General features: G+C 43.1%; 1 protein-coding gene across 2 annotated transcripts; it reads right to left on the bottom strand.

The window, feature by feature from the left end:
* Window positions 1-623: 623 nt before the first annotated feature.
* Window positions 624-6,926, bottom strand: LOC137078280 (CXXC-type zinc finger protein 4). Of its 2 annotated transcripts, none has more exons than XM_067445445.1 (3): window positions 6,871-6,926; window positions 3,875-4,898; window positions 624-1,424 (listed from the first exon to the last, which is right to left on the bottom strand). In XM_067445445.1, the coding sequence occupies exons 2-3, from the start codon at window positions 4,847-4,849 to the stop codon at window positions 1,377-1,379; spliced, it is 1,023 nt and encodes a 340-aa protein (XP_067301546.1). In that variant the 5' UTR covers window positions 4,850-4,898; window positions 6,871-6,926; the 3' UTR covers window positions 624-1,376. The 2 variants fall into 2 exon arrangements, with proteins under 2 accessions (XP_067301546.1, XP_067301545.1); XM_067445444.1 differs by lacking the exon at window positions 6,871-6,926 and adding an exon at window positions 6,668-6,864.
* Window positions 6,927-10,684: the final 3,758 nt, after the last annotated feature.

The raw sequence follows: 10,684 nt of genomic DNA, 5'->3' as shown, positions 1-10,684 counted from the left end.
TACACAAATACATATTAATCACATATAACATGATTAACTGTATTTAAAATCTTACTATCTTCTATTTTATTGTATGTATATAGTGAGAATTCAGCATAATTATTTATTTGATATGTGATTTGGGTGCATTTAATAGAATTTTTGTTTTTAAAAAGGGCCAGGAGAAAATGTATTTGCCTCACACACACACACACACACACACACACACACACTTCTAAGTATATAGTAACAGGCGACGTGTGTGATGTAAATCTCGGGCAGAGTGAAGGCATCTCTCAGCCCCTCCCTCATTCTAGAACACAGGACTTCATGTCATTGTAATTCATGTTGCCTAGCAACATGGGAGTCGTCATAGAGGCCCAACAATAAAGAGATGACATGTACAGTGATGTGCCGAGCGCTTTAACACCGAGATATGCCTCCGCCATCTTTTCCTGCTCATCTGTGCTCGAAGGGATCAGAATTAGAAACGCCATTTAAACGCTCTCCGGGTGACATCTTATCACGCCGCGCCGTCAGCACGCTTCCAGCGTTATCTAGCCCAAATCAAGCCGTCACGCATCTCACAAAACACGTTAGTGGTAAATAAATGCAGTGCACAAATAAAGGAGGCACACAGTAAGTCACAGTTCAAAAAGGATCACATTTAATCAACAAGCCATCCTAAGAGTCTCTTATTCATCAAGACAGTGAGGCGTCACAACAGCAATAAACAAAGTTATTTCTTTAAAGTCTTTAGTTAAAAACGAAACACTTTTCTACCCATGCAACAGAAAGGTTGTTTAAAGGAGTCGTTCACTCTCAGAATGAACCTTCTGCCATCATTTACTCTGCCTAAACCTGTACGATTGACTTTCTTCAGAGGCTCCTTTCAATCTATCCATCACGTCTACAGTTAAATGATGGTTTTAGAGCCTGTTATATAGAGCTCGACTACTTTTGTAGCCCTTTTAGAGCTCACCAGATCTCACTGACTTCAGCGCACGCCTTCAAATAACCTCCATTTGTCTTCCGCCGAAGAAAGCAAGTGTTTGGATTGGCACGAAGGGGAGTAAATGATGACCGAATGTTCAATTTCAGCTCGGTGAACGGCTCCTCTAAGCTCGGATGGGGTCCTGATACGACTGAAATCAAGTCTCTGTTTCTCTACGCCATTGGTGTTTGGTTGAGGTGAGGTCAGTCTGAGAGCCAGAGACTTGTGCATGTGCCAATCGGCCTCCGTGCCACAGTGAGTCCTGAGGGGAAGGGGTAGAAAGCGAGGAGGGCGGTGAGAGTCCCTGATTGTGGAACCGTATGATCAGATTGTTGGGGCGTATGACCTGCAGTTCTTCTACTTTCGGAGTCCGGTATTATGACGTGGATCGGTGGCAAACTCTTCAGAAGAACCAGCGGAAGGTGTCAGCGGCTCCGGCCGATGGTGCTCTCTGTGGGAAGACACAGTTTAGCTCAATATAATGACCAAGTTCATCACAGAAATGTGTAAAATGGTGGGAGTCGCATTCAAGATAAGACGTGATGGTTTATAGCATCGGATAATTATTTAAAAATAAGAAATCAATTGACCAAACACAACGGACCAACCTGATATAATGACCCAGCTACACACAAAACCCATGTGTTACATATGTGTACAAAGGTGTGTGTCATCTTTCATTTATATGAGAGTTAAATTGGGAAACTGAACACAACAGACACTGCAAAAAATGCTTTTCTTACTTAGTATTTTTATCTTGTTTCAAGTCCAAATATCTTTAAAACAAGAAGTATTTACTAGACAAGCAAAAGTAATTGTCTTGTTTTGGGAAAAAATAAGAAAATAGTTTTTCTTAAAATTAGCTAAATAATCTGCCATTGGGGTGAGAAAAATAGTCTTGTTTTCTGTTTGAATTAAGATTATTTAGCATTAGCAGATTATTTTGCTAATTTTAAGTAAAAACTCTTCATTTTGAGTTATTTTTCCCCAAAACAAGACAATTACTTTTGCTTGTCTAGTAAATGTTTTTAATGTAAGAATTTTTTAGATATTTTGATTAGAAACAAGACAAAAATACTAAGTAAGAAAAGCATTTTTTGCAGTGGACCTGATATAATGACCCAGTTACACACGGAAACCGTGTGCTAGATATGTGTAAAATGGTGCGAGTCGTCTTCAAGATAAGATGTGATGATTCAAAGTATCAGATAATTTAAAAATAAAAATATCAATTGGGAAACTGAGCACAACAGACCTACCTGATATGACCCAGCTACCCACAAAAAACATGTTACATATGTGTACGATGGTGTGTGTCATCTTCACCATAAGATGCAATGATTTTAAATATCGGATCATTTAAAAATGAGAGTTAAATTGGGAAACCGAACACAACAGACCAACCCAATATAATGACCCAGTTACACACACAAAGCATGTGTAAAATGGTGCGAGTCGTCTTCAAGATAGGACGTGATGGTTCAAAGTATCGGATCATTTCAAAATAAGAAATCAATTGGGAAACCGGACACAACGGACCAACCCAACCATCAGTATGCAAAGACCTTTGCAGCCAAGCTAAGCTGAGACTAGCGTGTATGTCACTATTATTGACGAATTGCTTTTGTATCCAATTATTAAGTTGAATTATTATAAACTACATAGACTAGTCTTACAAGTCATTCATCTAATTAAGACTGGACATAACTTTTAAATCAGCTGCATATGTAGATTGGTCTAATCTGAATCTGAAACGTAAGGCTGATTAACTGCGAGTTGATCAGACACACACCGTGGCTGTTTATGGCCTCTGAAAACTAGATTTTAATTACGTTTGTGAGAAGTGAAAGACAGTTTGAGACACTAAGTAGCACGTAAACTAGTCCAAAAGCGCATTCTAGTCATTTTTCAAACAGTCGTTGCTTCATAATCTGACATTTTCTACTAATTTATTCAGTGTCCTCAGTGATTTTTTGCAGTGAATAATGCACCATTAATGCCGCTGGTCTAGTGTAGTATCACTTAGTGCATATTACGCTCATGTAACTGTCCTGAACATCGAGTTTACTGGCTGTTGGATAAAAGCATCTGCCAAATGCTTAAGTGTAATGTTTTCAAACACCTCCTAGAACCTCTTATGCCTTATTATATGGAGATATCCTGCATGTGCAGTGCCGGGAACGAAGACTAAATGACCTCTTGATGGACGTCCATCATCTGGTAACGCGGGTGTGGATGCTGCTTTAATGTGAACGAGCCGTTAAACTCTTCCTCACCCAGTTTGCACAGGCAAAATCCAGCCATTTCAATAGGAATCCATGCAATTGACAATTTTGCATGAGGGCAAAAGATTTCCACACGTAGATTTTGCAACATTATAATAGACAATAGAGATGTGAAATTTCTTGAATGTGACCACACCATAAATTGGCAGCTCTTAGTCAGATTAAGCTGTGTTGTGGACTAGGTTTTGTGCTGATATTTGCCAGGCTCTGCAGAACTAGATCTGATGGAGCCGGGCTGGATTAGGATGGTCTGATCTTGATTCTAGTGAGCGGTGTTAGTGCGTTGCGAATAGATTAAGTCGTCTTTGTATTATTGCTGAGGACTTGCAACGTGTTGCCTCATCTCTCAGCCCTCAATACCGACTGTGTGTGTGTGTGTGTGTGTGTGTGTGCGAGAGAGCGATAAAGTGTGTGCTTGAGTGCAAGGGCATTTTTCCAGCATAAGAGGGCTCAAACCAGCAGCTAACACACACACACACTAATGCATGATGGTTAATTATGGCCGCTTGTGCCAAGCCTGGGCTCTACTCCAAACCCCCAGCCACATCATTCCCAATTAAACAGCCCACTTCAATAGACCTCCCAGCATATGTGTGAGTGTAAGTGTGAATCCCACCTCCATCGTGCTGCCCGGTTTCTTCTTGAGTTCTTCACACTTTCTGAACTTGCAGATCTGATGACCGGTCTTTCTGTTTCGACAGGAGCTGCACACGCCGCAGTTAATGAGCCTCCTGCAGGGGGCGCAGACGCCGCACCGCTTGCGTTTGCGTTTGGCCGCCCCACTCCCGTTGCTGCTGCCACTGCTGCAACTCCCGTTAGCGTTTCCGTTAAGCGCCGCGGGCGAGCCGGAGCAAGACGAGCCACTGTGCTGGCAGTCCGCCGCCACGTTGGCGATCTGAAACGCGCTGTCTGACATCGTAACTCCAGATGACCCCGCACCGGAGTGAAGCGTCGTCATGACGATGACCCCTGGCGGCAGCGACAGACCCCCCAGTGGGGGCATTCCTCCGAACGTCCCGCTTCGATCCGCCTCTCCGGCTCCGCCAGGCGGGACAGACGGCGGACACTTCAGTCGGTTCATGCAATCGGCTCCCGTTACCGGAAGACCGCGGCACTGCTCCGCGGTTAGCGGCGAGAGGAAGTTGTCAGCCCCCATCGGGAGGGCGGAGTCTTGTGGAATGTGTTTGGCGGACATGTGCACGTTCACCTGCTCCGCCCGTGACATGCCAGTCCGATGTGTGTGAGGTCCGTTAACGTTAACCGTGGCGGGCTTTCGCCCCCACAGCATGGCGTTATCGCAGGGCCATGGCGGCATCGCCGACAGGCGGGCAGAGGGGAAAAGGGGTGTGGCGATACGGGCGATTTTGGCGGTCTGGGGGAACGGCGTGGCGGCCGTGCTGTTCTTATAGAAGGTGGCAAAAGAGCGGTACCGCTCCATCTGCGCGCTGTAGTCCAACACGGGGTTCACACACGAGTCGATCTGCAGGGGAAAGTCCCGTCCGGGGGCGGGGTTATAGTTGTGGGTGTGGCCATGGGCGTGGCCATGAGCGTGTGGAGTTTCCATGCACACACTACTGCTCATGTTCGCCATCAGAGCAAAACAAACACGCACTAACGCCCAACCATCCACAGCAGTGGTCCTGTGGAGGAAAGAGGTGGAGGAAATGTTCGTCAACTTGAAGGTAAACAAAATTGACAATATTTTTAAAAATCTGCATTTGTTATTGCAATATTTATTGTGTCGTCTCATTGGAAAAACCTGTGTAACTCATTGAAAAAAAAAGTACGTGTGGCAACGTTTTTTGAAAACCACAAGATACGTACCGATATGTACATATCACGAAAGTTTCAAAGTGAAATGTCCACTGGGTGGCGCTAAAAGCATAATTTCTTTTTACGGAACAGATGTGCGTGAATCTGGCGTGTTTGGTTTTTTAACGTACACCCACACTAAACCCTAAACCTACCCGATAGTGTTAACACAAGCAAATGTGACAAAAATAAAATTGTACCCGTGTCATTTTAGCTTGTGTTTTGAAGTTGTCTTTTATCGTGACTAGTTTTTCACGGGATTTGTTCCCGAGCTTTCAGAATTCCAAGTACCAATCTGTACCAGCTGAGCTATCGAGCAAACTCAATAGGTCAGAAAATCCGAACATGTGGAGCTGGTTAAGTGACGCAAACTCCAAAATGTATTCGTTTACAAATCATGGACTATGGTAAAAAAATAAATAAATAAATGAACGATAAAAAATGCTGTTTTACTGCTTCTGGTGTTCGTTTCTGCTGGAAACTGCAGTAATATATACCTTTTGGTACGTATTTTGTGGTTTGCAAAAACGTTGCCACGGGTGTGTTTTGCCAATGAGACCAAGCTGAAATTATTTATCACATCATTTCGTTCAATTCATGTGCCTCGTAATCTTTAAATAACGCCCTCTCTTCTATGATGATGCGTTTACTGGCACGAGGGCGGGGCCACCTGTCACTCACATGAGACCCACCAATCGCAAACAATCTAATCAATTCCCCACCAACAAAATCGAAATAAATTTCTCTCGGATATACACCACAACGGATATCGCAATAGTTGCTTCCATTCATTAAATGATTATTTATCTATACATATATTAATTTATTGTAATTAAAAATTAAAATGTATTTACAGACAATATAGAATATGTAGTCAAATCCTAAAGGATGCTTACAATGAAAAAAAATTATTAAAAAAAATTATGATGGAGGGGAAAACCTGAACAATTAGGAAAATCACAGCTTATCCAATAGGATCTTATGATTATAAGTGGATTTTTTTTTAATTGATTCCCATTCGGTTCCAAGTATAATAGAAATTCCATTTTTCAAACGGTACACACGAGATTGAGGTACACACGCAGATCAATAGCAACCTCTTTGAATGCATTTATGTGCATTTTCTTTGCATAATGTGTGTGGCATCATTTCGAGCATTATTTCTAACAGAATCAGGTCTGCCTTTAAATGTGTAACGTAAGCTGTTTTAATTAGAGCAGTAGCGATAATAATCCGTGCAGAAGAAAGTTACCGTGTCAAAATGTGTGTGTGTGTGAGTGTCTGTGTGTGTGTGTTTATGTGAAAAAGAAAGAGAGAAACGCTCCCCCCCCCCCCCCCCCAACACCCCCCGCTACCGTCGCCTCGAGCATCAATTACGGTAATTACTCTCCGCCTGCTGCGGCAGCGACGCGCGGATCAGAGGTCATTAAGGGCGTGAGACCGCTGGACACTACGGTGCAATTAAAGGCGACGGATTAATTCTCTTGGCCATCGCACGTCAGCAGAGAGAGAGAGAGAGAGAGAGAGAGAGAGAGAGAGAGAGAGAGAGACGGGAGGAGGAGGGGGAGGCGGAGGACGGAAAATGGACGAGCTTTACCTTTAGACTCGCGACGCTTCACGATCCTTTAACGGAGAGCATCACCGCACGCTGATGCCGCCTCAATAATCCCCGTTAAAAGAAAAACACGCGCCACAAAACAACGAGACGCGTCCGATTTAACGATCACCGTGAGCAGCTGCGGCGCTAAATACCGAGACTAACGGGAATAATAAATAATATTGACGCCGCCAACGACGCACCGTCCTCAGGGGCGGGTATGGGTGACGGAAGGGTAGACGGCTCCTCCCGGTGTGTGTGTGTGTGTGTGTGTATGTGTGTGTGTGTGTGTGTGTGTGTGTGTCACGCTGCGTGTGGCTGACGGGGGTGTGAGGTGAGGAAGCGCCGTTGCGGACACCTCCTGATCATTGGCGGGAAATGATTGTGGAAGCGCGGGAGGCGCGAGGGGGCTGACATACGGGGTCTCGCGCAGCGCTGAGGGTAATGCGTGTCAACTCCTCGCGCGCCCCTTCTTTTCCCCGCCGATGCCTGAATGACGGTTATTAATCACGCGCTTCGCGCCGCGTCTTGTGCGAGGGTTTTTTTTAGAGGAATTTTGCGGTTCATTACGGTTCATTTGCGGCTCGTTACCGTAATTACCCGCGGCACCGGGAGGCTAATTAAAACAGAACGGGTCCGAGACGAGAAGGCGTTTCCCCCCGGTGGAGCAGATCCTGGCCAGTTGGGAATTTCTCTGTGTGTGTGTGTGTGTGTGTGTGTGTGTGCGAGAAAAACCTTGACGCATCCGCAAGAGATTCTTTATTATGGGATTTGAGGGGAAATGAGCTCTTGACGCCATAAATAGGCTGCCATTGCCATGAATATAAATAACAAGAACATTATATATATATATATATATATATATATATATATATATATATATATATATATATATATATATATATATATATATATATATATATATATAATTTAAATGTAAATAGATGTATAAACACACACATATAATAAAACTTTTATTTATATAGCGCCTCTCCCAAGCACATATAGCGTACATAAAACGTAGGCTATATACAAATACATATTAGCCTAATATATATATATATATATGTATATATATAATTACATAAAACATTTATATACATATTGTCTGTTTGTAAATATTTATTTATATGATGGATGGATGGATGGATGGATTATTAGTGATGGATGGATGGATGGATGGATGGATTATTAGTGATGGATGGATGGATGGATGGATGGATGGATGGATGGATGGGTGGGTAGGTAGATAGATAGATAGATAGATAGATAGATAGATAGATAGATAGATAGATAGATGGATGGATGGATGGATGGATGGATGGATGGATGGATGGATGACCATTTGTCTTCCAGGAACAATGACACCCCAGCTGCGCCCTCTTCTGGCTCAGATCTTCAGTAGTTTCAGCTTTAGATCTGCAGCTCTGCTTTTGTGCACTAGGGGTCGGTCTAACATCAGGCGAGGGAAACTCGGCTCCCAAATGTGATTTAGATCGTACAGATTTCGGAGTGTGTGTGTGTGTGTGTGTGTGTGTGTGTGTGTGTGTGTGTGTGTGTGTGTGTGTGTGTGTGTGTGTGTGTGTGTGTGTGTGTGTGTGTGTGTGTGTGTGTGTGTGTGTGTGTGTGTGTGTGTTTGTGACATATGAGGACACGAATGTGTATAATGCCATGGGTATGACACAGGTATTACAGGAGAGGGTGAAATATGAGGACATTACCCATGGCCCCACTTTTCAAAAGGCTTATAAATCATACAGGAGGAGTTTTTTTAGAAAGTAAAAATGCAGAATGTTTCCTGTGATGGGTAGGTTAAGGTGTGTGTGTGTGTGTGTGTGTGTGTGTGTGTGTGTACCCTGTTAAATAACCCGGTTTGTTAATAAAGTCCTGTAAACGCGGTTTATTTACGTTGTCAGTTTACTAGTGTACATGTAAACGGGGAAAACTGGTTATTTCAATAAGCTGATATTTGTGAGTTATAGCTTACTGGTGTGCATGTAAACGCGTTCAGTGACTGGAGATTCAAAAGCAGAAGATTAGACTGTACAGGAATCCACAGGTAACACTAATACCACAGACACGCAATACTCATGTTGATAACATTAACAATTTGAGAACAAACTATAATAATAATTAGCACATTAGTGTATCAGATGGAAACTTTGTATGTGTCAACGGATCAGTTTGGTCAACCTATTGGTTGAAAGAGATAAACCATTAAAGGTGCACTATGCAACTTTCCGTCCACTAGAGGTCGCCTATTCTAAACAAAGGCATAGTTTGATGACACCAAGTGTCAGCGCAGTATCTTGGGACATGTGAGCTGTGTCCCAAAGTGAAGTGCGCGCACTTCAAAGGCCGAATTTGAAGTGCGATTACATCATAGCTGCACAACGAAGGCTGTCCCAATGTGAAGGCTGCACCCTCTGCGTCACAGCGGTGCGATGAAGGCTGCCGCAATTCATGAGCGACTTCAAAATGCGCCCTTCGGTTCTCAGGCAAAGGAAGGCTACAGCAGATGGAACCCTCCCACAACTTCGCAGCCTTCCCTATCCCAGAATTCATTGCACACTGGTGGTCCGCATTCCCGCGGCACTCGATCAGATTCCAGTTAAAGTCGGTATAGCTGTCAGTAATACTATTGAACACAACAGCACAAGCGCTTGAAGTAAATAAAACATAATAAAACGGTGGTTGCTAAGTCATGCTGTGGAGCTGAGCACGGCCGCTGGAGCGATTGTTATACACACACGGCTCGTGAACACCGGGACTTTTATTATGACGGGACAGGAAGGGACACAGTCGCCGGGCGCGCGCACTTCCGCGTTTCCAGTCATGATTATAAGGTAAAGCAGCTCTGTTTATCATATTAGACACATTTAAGTGTGTTTAAAATGATGTTATGACGTTACTCTGTGCATCCGCTCGGCGCTGCTGTGACATGTTCACACTGCTAAGAGTAAAGCGCTTCTGCAGAATAAAACCGGAAACTGAGTGTAGCGGCAAAACAAGCTTCAAATTTCCAGTTTTGTCTCGTTTCTTGGCCACTGTGAGAGGTGTTGATGCAATATTTCAGACGCGTGCAAAGTAGTATGAATTGAACCAAAGAGGCGTGTTGATGTTTCTTAATGATAACTGAGGTTTATTAAATCAAAAATAAAGATGCATTGTAGCATAAAACAAACAAACAACTGCCAGGCCGCTTTCAGGCTTTCTCCATGTGCACGGTCAAAAAACTGTGTGCTCTTGCAGCAGCGCCCCCCTCCTGTCTGGGGTGGCATATCCTTTTAAAACATTTACCTCACCTATAGAGGGCACACAGTCACAGAAATAAACAATTAATAATACAACAACAAATTTATATTTAAATAAACAAATTTATAAAAAATTAAATAAACGAGTAACTATGGCTCCTACACCGAGGGTAGCGCAGATATGACGCGATTGACAGGCGACTCCCTCGAACGCTAGGCTGACACGTCCCGGTCCTCAGTTAAAATAGCTTTTCTCACAATTTACAAATAGTTGGAAACATTTGGGATATTGTAAGTACTCAACTGAACAAAATATATAACACTGGCCTAGTGGTTTTGGGATATTTTACTGCAAAAATACTACATAGTGCACCTTTAAATCATGTTAATAGTGATGTATTAATGATTTATTTGTGCTGGACCCCTTATATACTGCTTGCAGCTATATTAATGTTTGATTTTTTAGTGATTTAGTTATTTCTGCCTGGTTGTGAGGGTGTTGCTATGCACTATGGTCTCTGTGATGTTTTGGTGACTAGATGTCTTGGGTAGGGTTCCTCCTTCAGTTTAAGCTTTACATTATAGCGAGTGACTACATGATGCATTTGAGCTGGTTTGTATTCGGTTTGACACTCATCTCTCTGTCTGTTTTTAAAAAGCACACACACTTACTTTCAAATTGAAATGAAAGAAATGCTATAATTATGAGCACAGGATGTAGCTGGAGGAAATGTACAGGTTCCCGACAAACTTTACAAGCTCC

This window comes from Pseudorasbora parva, chromosome 6 (assembly GCF_024679245.1).
Source record: "Pseudorasbora parva isolate DD20220531a chromosome 6, ASM2467924v1, whole genome shotgun sequence".
Taxonomy (NCBI): domain Eukaryota; kingdom Metazoa; phylum Chordata; class Actinopteri; order Cypriniformes; family Gobionidae; genus Pseudorasbora; species Pseudorasbora parva.
The sequence above is the reverse complement of the archived record's forward strand: the minus strand, read 5'-3'. Positions and strand labels throughout refer to the sequence as shown.